General features: G+C 38.3%; 1 protein-coding gene across 15 annotated transcripts in view; it reads right to left on the reverse strand.

The window, feature by feature from the left end:
- The window catches only part of COBL (cordon-bleu WH2 repeat protein), a 176290-nt gene that overhangs the window by 58478 nt on the left and 100337 nt on the right, over positions 1 to 17475 (reverse strand). For all 15 annotated transcript variants that reach the window (XM_065052786.1, XM_065052791.1, XM_065052792.1 and 12 more), the window contains one exon: positions 16795 to 16992. In XM_065052786.1, the coding sequence (XP_064908858.1) occupies positions 16795 to 16992 (198 nt within the window). The remainder of the gene's footprint in view (positions 1 to 16794; positions 16993 to 17475) is intronic.

The following is a 17475-nucleotide window of genomic DNA, read 5'->3' on the forward strand; positions in this document are numbered from 1 at the left end:
TAGCATTGTGTGAAAGACAAGTGGTAGGTTGGCACGTAAGTTTTATTATTTGGGAGTTTTCAAAAATATTTTGCTATGATTTTGTTCATGATTTAAACCAGTTGAGAAGAAAACCTCTGGATCCAAGAGGAGCTGTTCTAGGAAAATCAGAGATAAATCCTTCAGCTGCAGAAGAGAGACATGAATCTGTCCACTAAACTTGATGATATAAAAGCTACTCTATCGAGCTGATTCTGCATTTTCACAGGGCAACAGATGCTTCAACATGCCTAGCACTATAAACCACAAGAAGTCCCAACTGAACATTAATGTGTCTTAAAAAACATTTATTCACATGTCTAATATTCCCTGGACAGGTCATATATCATTAGGTTTTTCCCTGGCATACACTGACAAAGGAAAATTCAGGGAGCTCTCAAAGAAACTGGGTGTATGAACAATTCATGAGGCTGACCACTTTAAGTCACATTCTATTGTCTACTCAGCACTGAACTTCTCTAATTTGTTTCCTTATTAGGTAGCACCCCATTTCATTTGATTAAAAACTGAATGTTTAATCCACAAGTACATTACAAATGACATTCAAAGACAGCAGTCTGATGTCTCCCAAAAACATGTCCTTACGCTGCACAATGCATTTGTGTGGGTTATTTAAAATGCTTACTAGGATCCCATGCAATGCAACAACACATTGCAAAAACAACATACACAGAGATACTAAAAAACTGAGCACATGGAAACAGTTCTGAAGAGGACATTATTTTGAAAACTTGTCATTTAGATAAAATGCAAAGAAATAACTACACTTGAGAAATTAGCAAGCAAGTTTTCTGGGTCGGTCATTTTAGTTCTGCATATCTTGATTTTCCAGTGTGGGATCTTGCAAAGCTGACAGTAAAACAAATAATAATAAACTTAAAGGGAGATTTTAAAATAAGCCATATAAAGTTAAGAAACGCATGCTGCGACAGCAAGACTGACATTTGGACCAACAAGACCCAACAGCTCGCGTTACTCAGAACATGCCGCTCTCACACGGAACAAGTGCAGATGGGAGGTTCCAAAGCTACTGACAACATGAGTTCAAGTCCACAGCATGCCACCAATAGCCTCTACGAGCAGGACAACCACGTTTGTGCCGTGACATGATGTCGCTCTGTACCAGGGTGTTTCCTCCTGATTTGAGGCTCTGCACCAGGCTTCCTTGGCATGGGTTTGGCCCACGTGATGGTTGCACCCAAGCCATGCTCATGGCCTCAGCCTCTGAGCTGCTTTGCTGCTGGAAGTGGTTCAGGTGCCGTGTTAAAGTGGGAAGTCTGGCTTATTACTGGACTGCAAACTGCACTGCTCGCCTGAAAAAACCCTTACCATTAATATTTTAATCAGATGGCAAAAAATATTGTATCGTTTTGCCCACTTCTGTGCTGCTGGATTTCAAATTATTTTTTTCTCATTACATAACTCTGATATTAAACAGGGGTTTGTAATGAAATTTAGTATTCATTACCAAAAATGAAGCTGTGACTGCAGAACCATCTCAGTCTTAGTAACAGAGAAAAAGCTTAGCAATACTGGATTTTACAGAAATTGCTGTGCTCTTGCGCTATTTTATTCATACAATGAAGAAGACGAAAGCCAAGGATGTCCTTGAATATTCAGCTGACTGGTGACAGAAAGCTAAAGCAGTTGACACAAGAAAGCCACCACAAGGTGAAGGGGCAAGCTCATTTTTCCATCTGTTTTTACTGAACACACCCTTTGTGAAATGTCATGGTCAAGGGCAGTTAAAAATTAATGTCATTCTAATCTTCTTTAAACACTTTAACTTGCTCAGTTAAATGTGTCAGACAGGAAACTATCCATAAACAAATTTGAAATGTTAAATTACTAAGATAGCTGTGATTTCCTTCTTTTGCAAAATCTCATTACTAGCTGCAATATTATTTCCACCCAAGGAAGTCACTCTACAACACCAAATATTTTCACATGCATTGAAACATGTAGACTACACAAGTCTGCGGATGTTTGCTTTGGCATGGAATTGAATTTCCTCTGTTTCTCTGAATACAATGTAATCCTCCTCATTGATGTCTTCGTTTAAAGTGGGAAAAAACAAAAACCCTGAAACACTTAAAAATCACATTTTAAACCCACCAGAAACTGATTTTCTGCTAAGATTCATTCTCTAGAAAAGTTAAACCAAAATGAAAAAAGCCACCTCCAAATTTTCATTTCATATTTGTGCTTATCTTTTCAGCTAGAACAATACAATAAGTAGAACAAATGAACATTAGTGTAAGTTTAAAATACATAGTAGGACCTCAGCTCAGTATTTTGTTTGACAGCTTTGTCAATGAGTTTGACAAGATCAATGTATCTCCTTGAGCCATTGTCTTTGGGAAAGGATTCCTCCTCCCTCCTCGTCCAGGATTACAGGCTGGCTGACTTGTTGGTCTGCTTTTCTGTCCTTAAAAATCTGAGAGATGTTGTGAGCCAGCTGAAGATGTGCAAAATTTATTTTGAAACTTCATCCTATTTTCTACCAAAAGGGTGGGCTGTGCCCTCAAATTTATTAGGGCTAGAAAGTGGAAGGCAATCACACAGATGTTTGACCAGTAACAAGGAGAACCATACCTCTTCTACTGCCACTAAGCAACATATCTTCCTGGAGCTTAAGTTTCCCTTTATACTTACAATTTTATTCTGTAGAGACAGCCAAACTGAATTTCTACTGTGTAGTCTTAAGTCCTAGGCAATCACCTCAGAAGGCTTCTCAATTAAGAGAAAAACATACCTGACTTATTTCAGCCTAGTTCATTCCAGCACTCACAAAGGGCTGCCAGAAGCCCCGACTTCCACCGACTTCATAAATCAAGAAGAGGGAGGAATAGCAAAGTGGTACCAGAGTGGCAATTAGATTTATTACCAGGGACTGTAGCATAACATAGATCTACGTGAAGTTACTCCCCACAAGTATATGATTTTTATAATAAAAAATTACTAACAGACTCTGCTGCAAAAATATGTTAGAGAAACCCACCATGGGACTTTGCTTGCTATCCATGCCTCGAAGTTTCAGCAACACATGGCTGAGTAAGACCCAGGGGTGTCTGTTGAGCTGTGATGTTCTGATCAAGGTGAGCACACTGCAAACAAAATCAGGTGCCCCTGGGGACCTGCACCATCCACCCTCTAAAGAGGTGAAAAAGTGAAGTGATGTGCAGTGAGAGGTACTGGATTTGCCCTCTCCTCTCCCCTCTCCCTTCTCCCTCTCTCTCTCCCTCTCCCCCTCCCTCTTCCTCTCCCTCTCCCTCTCCTCTCCCCTATTACTTTTGGGATATAACTGAATTAACTCAAACAAAACATAGCTTTAAGTAGCAGAGGACCATTTTTACTAGATTGTACTTACTTCTGATGCATTTTCTTGCTTTCTTATTTGGCTAAACAATGACCAGAATGCAATGCTATTAAGCTGTTAAATTAAACCTGATCTTCATTGAATGTGTTTACGTAGTTAATGTTTCTATTCTAGAAATTTTTACCTTTTTCATTTGGGATCTAAGAAATGTGGAATTACAAGCAAAATCTGAAAAACAACGCAAATCCCATTTCCAAATTAAGCCCAGTGTTAGGGTCATTTTTCATTGCTTACTGAATGCCAGTTCTTCAGAAGCCTTGCTGCTTAAAATGACCTTTGTCTATTAACTTCCCTTAAATACTTTGCCCAGCAAAGCCTAATAATTACTTGACAAATACTTTCTCTTTAATGAGAGTTAAAGCTTACGATGACATCAGCCTGTCCTATTTGTCTGTGACTTGCAAGCCAGATGAATTTTACTTACTAAATGTTGCAACCCCGCCAAAACTCAAGGCTGCACAGAACAGTATGTTCGGGCCCTGATGTCTTGCCAGTTTTCAATGAAGTGCTTGACAGAGACCACATGTGGAGGTCAAGTGATCTCACCAGATGGCAAGTCGTGGTATTATTCCCAAGACAGGTAGTATAGTCTGTTCAGAAACAGTTGGCAGGTGATCCACGAACTCACAGCCAGAAGCAACTGGATTATTGCAAAAGACCAAGAACATTATTGATGTTAGCAAAAAGACTATTCCAAGAATTTTTCTTGTACTTTATTCAAGTACTCGACTCTGAAGTTGTATGATTTCTTGAAAAAAAAAAAAAAGAAAAAAAAAAAAGGAGGATCTATTTTATTAACTGCTATCTCAAATCAGAAGTTCCCCTGTCAAAGAAATCTCATACTCTTGCATGATTATTATGTGATGTATGTTAAATGGTAAAATAAAGAGACTGCAAGCTCAGCTTACTTGAGTTCTTGTAACGTATTAAGGATCACCAGGTCATTCTGACTTCGGTGTCAAGTCAGAGACCGTATCTACACAGGTTAGAGGGCAGGACTGGACTACTCTGCAGAGAACAACAGGAAATCAGACCACGGAGGGACCTTACAAAAGTAAGAGTACCTTCCTCACCCTTCTACAGTAACAGCTTATCCAAGTCATAGTGTGGAACACTCAGCACCTCACATGGTCCAGCCTTCAGTTAAAGCAGGTAAAGCAATTTAAATCCCTGGGGAACTGACATTGCTACCATTTTGTACACAAAATTGCAAAACATAACTATTTCTCCAATGCAATAAAGCCACACAGTGGACTCCTTTTATGCAGCAACAGGTTTTTCATCAAGCTAAAGCAGCAATAATCTCCTTTCAGAAAAAGACATCATTTTAAAGTAGACTTTAAAATTTCAAGTTCCTCTGGTGCAAAACCTATTAATTGACCGTGAACTTTATCTGAGTAAAGACAGATTCTCAAAGGGCCAGTGTAAAGGCAGTCTGACATCCCCTTGCACTTTTGAGAGCCTGCACCTTCTGGCTAACATCAAAATCTCCAGTGAAATTCTACACTGACATCCTCGTTCATACTTGCCAAACTTCAGAAAAAACATACAATCAACTGCACTTGATCACTTCGTGCCTGAGAAAGCTAAGACTCCTTTTAAATAATTCATCACGCAAGGATACATTATTTAAAATTATGAGACAAGATAGTCAGAAAAGAAGTATATTAATTACAATTTTTTTAAAAAGGGCAGGGACACAAAAAGTCCTGGAAAATAAGTTGGTTGCCTAACAGACATTGTCTAAAGTTATTAAAATGCTTTCTGAAATTTTGTTTTTAAAATGGGACACATGCTGCTAGTAAATAAATGTGTAGCAACACAAATTTGAGCATTAGGAATTCTAAAGAGGATGGGTGGCAATTTGGAGTGAAACTATGAAATTTCTTTAGATATGTAAAAAAGAGAATTCTATAATATAATATAATATTAAAATGTAAAATATCTTTAACTTACACTTTTTGAAGATACTGAGAAAGTAGCCACTACAGTGCCTGTATTTTCTATCTGTCACCTTTGACAAGCATTGTAAAAGAATTAATGTTTGATTAAATGTGTATATACCAGAATTAATTTTTAGAGCTGTTTTTCTCACAAAAAGAGGTACAAATTACTCCCTTTCCCTAGCAGCTTTTTCTGAGCTTTCCTAAATTTGATAATTTACATGACAGCAAGATAAACCTTCAACCATCATTGCACTCTTCTCTCTTTTAATTTAGGCCTGCATCATTTATAAAAACTAAAGTGTACTTGTCTAGATAGATTAAGCATCCAGGCTGCACAGCAAATATTATCTGATGTTCTGTCGACTGTTTTCACGTTTGCCATTTAAGCACTGTTTTGTCAGACATGAAAAGAACAAGTCTGGATACTCCTCAATCAGCTAACTGAATGTCATGTCTAAAAGCTCGTTAGGGAAACATTAACAAGTCACCTTCAAATTGGAAATTATTGTTCTGTGTTCTAATTTCTCAGTCATTTACTGTGGTATAGGGCATTTTAAGGACCACAGACCTCTTTTAGCACTCACTAATTGGTGCCAGTACATCTTGATAATGGACTCTGCAGTAGGATAGCACCAGCCAAGGCCAGCTCCAGTGGAAATACTAAATAGATAAAACTTTTTAGGTTTATGACCAGTTACAAAGACCACTGTTTCTATAAAACTTAATATATGTCACCACAGAATTTCATGTCTGTGAAGGGCAACAGTTTGCACGTCTTTTTCAACACAGGGCAATTAACTGGAAGTCATTAAGAAAAGCTCCGCCCTTATACACTGTTCTTAAAGAGATATTGCCTGATCCTTTGGGCAAAACTGGATAGATCCAGGAAAGCAGCACACCATAAGAGATCATTTTGTCTTGCTGTCTCCTGAAAGGCAGAAATCATAATTTGCTAAGCCTGGTCACTGCACAAGACTTACAATCTAGAGAATATTTGGCACGGACCTGGATCTGATATTGATTCCAAATGGAAGGGGATCAAGTCTTCACAACACCAAGCTGGTTGCTTTAGGGTTCATGCTGGAAAATTCTTATTGCTGATATGATTTACTGGCAAAACTTATGGTCTCATTCTGCAAGTGCAAATTTTTGCACTTATGAGCACAAAACAAAGAGAGCAATGATTTGGAATAGCAATCAAAGACAGCTGTTTCTGTTTCTAATGAGAGACACGTTGTCTGTTCATCTCATCACCAGTGATAAGAAGGCCTAGTGAAGTCACTGAGAATGCTGCCAGTGACTTTCCCAGAGTGTTATCAGATCACATGAGACAAATATTTCAGCGGGAATCTCTTCAATTATTTTCCAAAAAATAGCTACACTGGGTTACATCAAGGGTTCTGCTCAGGCTTCTGTATCAGTGTGGCAAGCACCTAGAGAAGGACAGAAGGGAAGCTATGTTCAATACTACCTCCTAATACTTTTGCAGCTACCAACTATCTTCATGTTGGGGACTTCCTGGTGTGGTTTACATTTAAAAATTTGAAAGGGATTTTTCATCCTTGCAGAATTTATTCAGTCTCCTCTTGAGCCCATGCAAACTTTTAGCATCCACATCAACCCTTGGCATGTAGTTCACACATCTACTGCCTGCATGAAGAACCATACTCTCTGTTTTTGTGTGGTTTGCCTGTTTCCTACTAGCTTAAAATGTTATTGTAATGGCTGGTTGAACCATCAAATCCCTATCCATACTCTTCATGCCACTTTTTTCAAGACGAAGAATCATGGTTTATTGAAATTGCACAGTTGTCCTTGTATTAAGCTACTCCACTCTTGATCATCCTTGATGCCCTCCATTAGTCTCTTCCCCTTCCGAAACAAAGGGAACACTACTGTAGTATTTAAGATGGCATAAGAAAGTTCACAATACAGCGGTGTAATAAAGTTACCTTTTTAACCTCTCTTCCTCTCGTAAATTGTTCTGCATCTGATCTTCTTTTTTGATTGCTGTTGAGCTTTGAGCTGACTTTTTGCAAAGAAGTATGTCTTACAATCCTAAGATCTTCCTCACAGGTTACTGACAGCTGAGAGACCAGTATTTTACAAGGTATTAGGAAAAATGAAGAGTGGTGTTTTCTCATGTACATAATTTGACATTTAGCTACACAGAATGTTACTTGCTTTCACCTGCAAGTGCTTCCAGTGCTCAGTCTCATAAGGTCTTTCAGCAGCTGACCTTCACACTCAGCCTTTCTTCCTTACTATCCAGATAACTCAGGTACCAGCAACAAACTTTGTCACTTTACTGCTTTTTTCCAGATCACTTCGTAATAAGGTGAACATGGATCCTCAAATACTCTACAGCCGTTGCAACATTCCACCACTAGATGAGCAGATCATTTACTCCTAACCTGTGATTTCTCTTTTCTTTTCTGTACTGTCAGTTATTTAAGAGTGAGGTGACCATCCTGCTTATGGAATGGAGACTTGGTTTCCTTAAGAAATCTCTGGTGAGGGACCTCGGTGAAAGCTCTGCAGAAACCCAGACAAACTGCTATCAATTGGATCGCAAAGATCCATCTGTTTGCTGAATGTGTCAAGGGCACTCTAAGAGAGTCATAAGGCAAGGTTTCTGTTTTACTAAAGCTAAATTTACCCTATTCATTACCTTCATAGAGATATAAACTAATTTAATTCTCTATTGTGTTTCTAGTAATTTTCCCTGTACATATGCCACATTAGGAGGCTTATATTTTCTTGATTTCCCTCATACCTTCCAAACATAATTTCCACCTTTTTTCTCCGAATTTCTTTATGAAAATCGAAAGTGTGGCATCAGTAGCATTCAGCTACAGTATTCAGCTATATTTTCTCTCTTTCTTTGCTCCACACAGTAGAAAGAGAATTTATACAGATACAGTTGTTCTACACAATCTTCTCCACTTCAGATAGCACTGCGGCCTCCGGTGCATCATCTTGAAAATACTTTGCACAGCTACTACTCAGACAAAGGAAATGGAGCGCACTCCTTTGACAAAGGAACTAAAGTGCATTTCCTATCTATGTTATTAGACAAGCTTGATGTTCATTACCTGCCTATGTGGGCAACCTTAACCTACACAAAATGTAAACCAAAGCAGATCTGTTTAACCATCCTAGGAGAATAGCAGGCAATTCTCCAGCCAAGGAATAAGGTAGTCTTTATGGCAACATGGCAAAATAAATTATTTTTATATGTCTGTGTGAGCAAGGGAAAAAGACCCCATCTTATCCATAAACTCTCAACATCTTAGTCTCAATGTTTTTCTACAGAAATGCACAAATTAAGTAAATAAGCTTTGAAATAAGATTTCAGACAGAATGGCTGGAATAAAAGCCCCAACGAGAGATGGATACTAAAAGCCTAACTGAAAGTTTCATAATAACTATATGGTATTTACAGCCTTGTACATCCAAAATAAGCCACTGCTGTATGAATTTGATATGAAATACACAATCCCCATTTTAACGAATTTATCTATTAATAATATTTTTGTATTAACAAGCAGAGATAGACTCAGATACTCTTTGACATTATAAAAATGCCACCTCATGCCACTTGAGTAAAAAGTCCTTGGCCTCCTGATCTGGCATTGTACAGCAGGACAGTGTGCACTTCAGCACCTAATATCCAAACTCTAATAAAAAAAACAGGAAGACAGCATGATTTAACAAGTTTTCTTAGCAGCTCTACTACCCCTCTATTGTCTCAGGAACCCTGGAAATTATTCTTAAATCATGAAAGGACATCTCATACATTCTTGACTACCCGCTGACCTTTTTTTTTTTAAAAAAAAGCTTATAAAATAGGTAAATTTTATGCTTATTTTATATAAACATAATTTCTTTTCTTTTGCTTACACAGCTTGGGCAGCTGGAGAGTATTCTGGAGAAGGAGCATCTTTAATAGAGATTCCATAACCCTGCCTTCATCACAAAAATGCTGTCGAGAGAAATCACACAATGCCTGAGAGTTCTAACAAGTCTGCCACCAAAACCAGAGAAGATCATAGCTAACACTCCTCGTATCCTCAGTAAATGAAGAATGACAAAGGAACTTTTAAAAATAGCATGCTCTGTTCATATTTCAGGCCTTCTCAAACAAAAAGAAAACCAAACAAGAACAAACTAAAAAGGTGTACAAGCCCAGTCATTAATTTCCTTTTAATCAACATTTTTAAAAACTTAAGTCAGTCAAGTGTTCTCCCTTCTCCTTCAGTTCAAATCTTGCTTTCATATCCTCAAGGAATTTATAAAACCCCGAGAAATAAGCTAGAAGATGCAATATTTTGCGAAAGCAAAAGACACGTTTAAAAAACCCCATTTTTTTCCTACAGCAGAAACCGATTCATTGCATCCTTCCTCAGAACATGAAAAAAGTATCGGTTATTCTCAAAGGAGGCTTCTGGATGCTCCACAGTGGAAAAAGAAAAAAAGGCAAAACAAAAATATACTCACAGAACACTTGAGAGAAAGGAAATGTGTCATAAGAGAAAGGTTGAGAAGACCTCACCCAGAAGACCTCTGAGTCAAAAGAAACCTCCCTTCCTCTCAGAAAGATGATAAAAAAAACATGCACTCATATCTTGTTGACTTCTACTAGACATTTCTGGCTTAGGTGTAACCTGTGAAAGGGAGATAACTAATCTGAGTCCATCCGCCCTTTTGCTGAATTCTGGGCTCCTTATTAAAGCAGAATACAACTGTCAGGTGTTCTCCACCATAAACTTCTCATTAACTTTCACCTTATGCAGAAGTATAGGAAAAAATATAAGGTACAAAGGAAGAAAACACTAACAGCACAAAGCTGTTCTGCTGCAGTATGAAAAACAGCCAACCTTCCCTCGAGTACAACTATAATAATTTGTACAAAAGTAGCATCAACCAAGTAAGTAAATCTAAAGCAATTGGAAACTCTTCTTCTCAGGACACAGGACTGATCAGAATGGAGTTTTCACAGCAATAAATTGCAGTAGATGCACAAAGGAACAGGTAGAGGACAGTGAGCTGGTAAGAGTACGGTGCTTATAGAGGTGGATCAAGCAGATGTTAATTGAGCAGGTTTTAGACACCTGCCTAAGATAAACCTCAGTTCTATAGGTAATAGCGGTAGACGTTCTCATCCAGTTGCGATACTTTTGCCTGCTGGTATCATGCCTCTCCCACAAAATGATGGTTCTGATAGTCCAAAAAGATCTGTGAGGAAAAAAGTCTGCCATCCACGCAAACACGGGTTCTTTCTAAACACTCAGCTGTTTCTCAGAAGGAAAACCAACTGCAGGAGTATTATTATTTGAGACACCAGATTTATATGTAATCCTCAGGGACAAAGCAGATTCAAGAAACTCCAAATCACAGGGCACAAAGAGCTCTACTGATGGCATCTTTACTGACACACCTGTGCATACAAGGAACGTTCCTTACTCTACACTGTTCTACAGGATCTGTCTTCATTCCTTTAGGGCCTAATTTGCAGCCAGAGGGAATTAAAATGTTGAAAACCTGAGGAATACAGCAGTAACAGTATGATTTCATACCAATCAAGATTATCCTTGCAGTCAGCTAGCCACAAATCTGTGGCATTGGATTATGAAGAAGTAAGGTGGAAGAGTGGTAATGACTTTGTGCAAACATGTAAGAAAGATATCTGTGCAAAAAAATCACTATGCTCAGGGGACATCAGGGGAAGAAATGCTTGCTTTGCTCACATTTATATATTAACAATCTCAGTTTAAAGTCCTTCTGCAACAGAAGGTGGCACAGTGAAGAATAATATGATATTAAAATCACAGTGGCCAGATATTGAGTTGCTGAGCAACCAGACGTAGATTCTGACATCTTAAAAGTTCAGAAAACGTCAAGCTACAAACTCTGCTTCCTAATTACAGACAGCTGAGCTAACAACTTCTAAAAATCTTGGCTACTGTTTTAAAATACATTTTATTTCTAAGGGAGATAATGAGTCACATTTCCAAGTGGCATCCAAGTCCATGTCTGTAACATACACCCATACACATGGGAAATGTGAGAACTGCAAATTCAGGGACTGATTCTGGAAATTTGGGTGAATACGTGGTTTAATAACACTTGGAACAAATGTAGTACGTTAGTTATTATTCAATATAATTTTATTCATACATTTCCTTCACTGCCTGTCCTTTATTTTTCGTACTTCAACATTATTCTGTTGTTCTTGCTAGCAGAAAGAATTCCAGGTATGTTTTCAACATACACTGTGCTCATTTGCAATGTCATTTAAAGTATTTCAGGGTTGCCTGCAGATGGGCACAAATTCAATAGCCTTCAGCAGGACATTTCGCTGGAGTATTTCCTCCTTTTGACATAATCTTAATATGCTCCATCAACCAGAAGGGACCTAAGCTTTTAATCACAAGTGTATTCTGTTCATATTGGTTTCTATATAAAAGGACAGTGAACAGTACTGTAATACAAATTCTGCTGTGAGAAAGGCATCCCTACCAAACGCATGAAAATGCTATTAAATGGCTAGGATGCCTAATACAGTGTCTCGTGAGCTCCACGGAGCACCTATTAATGATGGCCAGCAGAATCATAACTCTTTCAAGTGCAATATGTACTAGAACAGGGGAGCATATGTTGCAGGAGACTGCTATCTCCAACAAGGCCACAGGCACACTTGAAAAGGAGAGAAAGAAGGAAAGAGAGAGAGGAAGGAAGGAAGGAAGGAAGGAAGGAAAGAGAGGAAGGAAGGAAAGAGAGGAAGGAAAGAGAGGAAGGAAAGAGAGGAAGGAAAGAGAGGAAGGAAAGAGAGGAAGGAAGGAAGGCAGGCAGGAAGGAGAAATACCCTACTACAAATCACCAACCAAGATGGCAAAAAAAACATCTCTGCATTTCCACATTTTTTATTTCCTTCCATTTAATAAAACATACAGCAAATACTGAAGGTATCTTCTCTATATAAGCAAGAAATCTGGCAAATTTTTAGTGTGAGTACATTATTTTCTCCGGGAAAGTTATGAAAGTCTAATTTATGTTTGCTCATTTTAAAATGATACTCTTAAAAGCTGAACTTCGCTTTTAGGCATAAAATAGGTCATAATTAAACTGAGGTAGGGAGAAAGACACCTGTCAGCAATGTTCTAGGTAAGCCTGTGACTCTCTTTGGCTGGAATATTCCTTTTTATTAATGTGAGTAAACCTCTCCAATGAATAGGTTATTCTTGGTGAGAAAACATCAGCCTTGATAAAACTGACGGCAAGCTGCCTGCTCTAAAGGTGCAGCTTTGACCATGAACTGGGCATCAACAACTATCCTCAGCAACCCAAGTTTGAGATCCAAATGGAGAGGAATGGAAAATGCAGGTCAAAACCCACCGGACGTCACATATGTTAGTTTGTCAACAGCAACCTCCAGGAAACTATATAAAGAGGGAAATAAACCTGAGAATTGTTTTGGTTTATAATGGAGCCTTCTAAAGTGTGAGGCCAGTTCCCCAACCTGCACCAAAAGCACTGATACAATTTTTATTTAAACCCACTGTGTTGCCATATGACAACTAAGATTAAAATCTATAAAATAAATGTTAGAATATTGTATCTGTTATATCACCTTATTCTTCTATTAGTACAGGAATTTGACTGGCTAATAACAAATCCCAAATGCCTCTTGTCACATCTATATATTACATGAAAGTACTTCTGTTCTGAAAATCACAGCACCTGAAATAGCGTATTGCTGCTTTATCACAATCTACAAATTGCATTTCTTGGTTCTGCAGTTGACATCAGAGCTACTATAGAGATGAAGGCACTGACAAGCCCTCTTCTAATTCTGATGTTGTCTCCAAAAAGTCCCATGATTTTATTCCAAATAAACTACTCCATTTCATAGAAAAGGGTCTTACAGAATGTCCCTGAAGCCTTCTGTATCATCTCCCCTAACTCCAATTTCTGTACTTCCCCATACATGCTAAAAAAATAATATTCCCATGAACTAATTTGCCAGGACACAACACTCCTGACCTCCAAAAGACTCAAATACTCAGTTCTGTAGTTCTTCCCAAGAAATGACCCAAACACACTTCTTTTTCTTTTAAAGAGAGGTCACTAAATAACCCTCTGAGAAGATGTGTTTAATTCTGTCAGACTTCACGTGCCGCTTTTCTCTGTGTGCTCTGCCTACAATGGCATACTCATACAGGTTTTCTCTTGTGATTTTGTCTATATAGTGCATGTTTTTTGAGATGGGGACTAAGTTTACACTATGCCTACTGTAAGGTGTCCCCAAATTGTGCTAGAACATCATCTAAAGTGCTGTGACAGTTTGTAATGGGGGTGCAGTTGTTGTCCAGCCCCTACACTGTTCTGCTCTACTCTCTGAATGGTGTGGGCTTCATGTTGCAACCTAAGAAAGGAGAGGATGTCCTTATTTCCAAAGCATTCAACCTGCTGGATTTCCCACTACAAATGCTACCATATCCTGGTCTTTTGAAGATTATTTTTTTCAAGTGACTTGTCATTATTCGAAATAACATCACTTGGGAGATGTTTAGAAAAAAAACAGAGAGGCAGTCTCCAGGGAAGAGACCTATGGACTCCTTTCTTTGAGTCTGCATTCCTTTGCAAACTATTTAGTGCATGTTCAGCGCACTCAGAAACATTGCTCGATTGTGCTCTGAACAGGAACGAAAAGTTTCTAGAGAAGATTTAAAACAGTTACAAAAGGAACAGTACCTTTAAATAGACATGGAAAACTAATGATGCTGCACTAAAAAGTAATTAAAGTTACTGCAGGGGCCTTACCTTCGAGAGGTAAATTACCATAAGTCCCACAGAAACAAAAGCTGCAATATGGTAAAATTATATTGCAGTAATCCACCTATCATGAAAAGCAAGTACAGAAAATCTAAATCTAACACATAAATTAAAACACCCCAGTTTTTGTACACATGGAAATTTCTGATTGGAACCACTAGGCAGGGAGATGGGACATATATTTCTAAAGAACCATCTGTGCTGTAAAAAAATTTGAATGCCCTGGAGTGTAACAGTGGGTTAAAAATAACAGGCTTATTGGGTTGGAAAGTCAAACTACAGGTATGCATAGGAGCTACAGTATTCGCTTTCCTGAAGAACTTTATGGAACCACACAATTTAAAGAGAAAAAACCTTCTGAAAGTTCAGAACACCACCTTCTTCATTTTCTATTAATGTGCTAGCTTCAGTGGAAATAAACATGTTCCCCTTTTGCAGGATCTTCCTGTTAGTAACAGTTGCACATAAATAAAGTCTTCTAAACAAACATCTTATCTTCTTATGGAAGGAAGTCCATTAATAAGGAATTGACGTCCTTCCCTGAAAAAAAAATATCAGTGCTAATTCTTTCCCATAAACTAAAGAAATAAACTTACACCCTGAGAATTTTTACTCTATTTTCACAGCAAACTGGATAGTCTGCACGTAGATAAAATAGAATTGTTCGGGTTTTCTCATAAACAATAACCCTGTTGCTACCTTGCCACATAATACTGAATAATTAATCTCTTCTCTTGGTTTTTCATCGCTTCATGGAACTTGTGCTTCATTTCAGCTGTGCTCCACACACTCTTGTTTAAACTCCAGGGCAGCCTTGTGAGCTACTTCCAGCCTGGGAGTTTCAGAGGCACATCAGAACTGCTTAATACTTTGACCTATGCAACTGTGCTCATAATCTCCTGTGCTCTTCATTGGCTTTGTCAGCTACACAAGACTTTTCTGTTGCCCCAAATTAACTTTGTCATGGAAAATCCTCTGATGCAACCTTCATCTCTTGCCTTTCTTCGGAGCAGCTTTTTCTTCAGACTAAGAGAATCTAAAGTTGACACTGTAATGTATGCTACTTGCGATAAATAAAATAAATACTTTTCTCCCAATGGCTTCAGAAAGCCAGCACTTCAATCTATTTGCAACAATGCTGAAAATAGAAATGTTAACATGTTTAATGAGAGTTTAGATTTCCAGAGCTTTTGTGCAACACAATTTAAAATCTCAATGCCACATTGCATGGAGATAAGCCTAAGAGAATGGAAGAATAATATACTCTGTGATTACTATACCTGCATAAATTTAAGAGTTATAATGCCATAGTATTTCTGTATTAAAAGATTTACCTTAAACAGATTAAATATTTAACTCTGGGGGACACAAGAAATCTCATCAAAATATTTACAGTAGGAATTTAAAAAAGAAATTTTAAAAAAGAAAGTGCACTAGATGTTGCAAGAAAACCTTCTTTTCTCTTCAGCTGTGTCCGTAATTGAGTGCTATTTCAAAGGCATCCTACTTCAATTTTGAAAGATGAAACATCGCTATGTTCCAGCAATCACATTTTTAGATATCCTAAGAATGGGAAAACAAGGTTCCACAATCCTTTCCCAAAGTATGCATCAACTTTGCTTACACGGTGCTTCACTGGAGAAGGCACTTAATGTTATGTCTTAACGCAGATAAACAAAAGAGTGACAGGGAGCAAGACTGGGCACTAGAGTCCTCCTTGGCTACCCTGAACTCAAAGAGTCGTGACTCCATTTTGCAATAATACAATTCACTTTCCAAAGACCAGTCTGCTGTAGAGGAGCAGATAGACTCAGCGCACGTTACATAACCTTGAAAGTATTGGTTCCTTGAATTCTTATTTAGCATCCATATATAGCTTTACACACTGACTTTTATAGTAATGCCTTTTGTTGATGAGGGAACAAAAGTCTTAATGCACTTGTGCATGTCTAGCAAAACACATACCTGAATGTCACTATAAAAACAAGAACGATTTCCTTTTCCCTTAACTCTATTATTTTCGAAGGGTTGGGTCCTCAGAAAGCTTTGCCCCCATTTCTGTTTAATTCTCGATAACTTTATTGCAGAATGGTGACCTTTTTTAAAGGAAAACCAGAGCAGTGCTTTAAAAGTTCACATGGCTCAATTGTGAAAGCAGAGCAATGGTATCTCACGGCAGCACTGGGAAATAGGATGCAGGCAAGTCTGACACGTGTCTCGGCAAAACAGCAGGCTGAAGATTTTCGTCAGTCATTACAACTGTCACCCGTTTTCCAGGACTGCCCTGGCCAATAAGGATACCTAGTTACCATATAGAATTCCCAGCTTTTCTGACTTTTTCTTCGTCCTCCTTTTAGCGTAATGCCTCGTTACACTTTTCTGATTTAGAAAGATTCTTGACACAGAAGAAAGCTTGAGGCAGTGTCAAATAAATCTCAGTAAATATGTACAAAACTCCAAGACTTTTGACAATTTTAATTTGTAAGATCAATAGTTCTGGTGAGTTGTAGTTAACGGCTTCAGCTCTGATGACTGAACCGATGGCAGCCAGCGCGCCAAGCAAAGAAGCCCATTCTGTGGTGTCACTGTTACCTGCGCTGCTGTCTTGTCCTGTCCACTACTCGTCTCCATGTTCTGCAACGCAGGTGTCGCCACTGGTGGAGGAGGCGCTCTGCGCTTTTTCACTTCTGGATTTGCCGTCATTCCTGAGATGTTACCAAGGGACAGGGATGGACCCAGGCTACCGGAACGAGAATTCACCGAAGGGGAATTTGGTGCTGTGGAAAAACCCTGCAAAAGGATTAACATCTTGAATTAACATAACTTTTTAAAAACAATGGGAAAGAAAGAAGAAAAACAAGACGCATCTGGTTACTGTTTAAACAATGACATAAATAATCATGTATGTTCCTCTGCCAAACTTGGTGAATTGCAAACTTGTAACTTTTGGAAACTTCTAAAGGTCAACTGGAACAAAGCTTACAGGCAATATTAATAAGTCAGGAGGCATGATGAGCACCTGCTGCAGTTTAACAGTACTATTGATGGGAACACTATTGCTGTTTGCTATTTAAAGTATAAGCTTCAACAAGACACATAATTGCTGTTATCCAAATCCATTTGCACCTGTATTTAAATCACAATACACATTTGTGAAAGCAAGATTTACTCTTAAATGACAACACTGCATTAATCACATGCTGCCCATGTCCCAGGCTTGTCTATTTCATTATCAGTCTGATGTACCTGAGTCTTCTCTGCAGATTATTGAAG

This window comes from Columba livia, chromosome 2 (genome assembly GCF_036013475.1).
Source record: "Columba livia isolate bColLiv1 breed racing homer chromosome 2, bColLiv1.pat.W.v2, whole genome shotgun sequence".
Taxonomy (NCBI): domain Eukaryota; kingdom Metazoa; phylum Chordata; class Aves; order Columbiformes; family Columbidae; genus Columba; species Columba livia.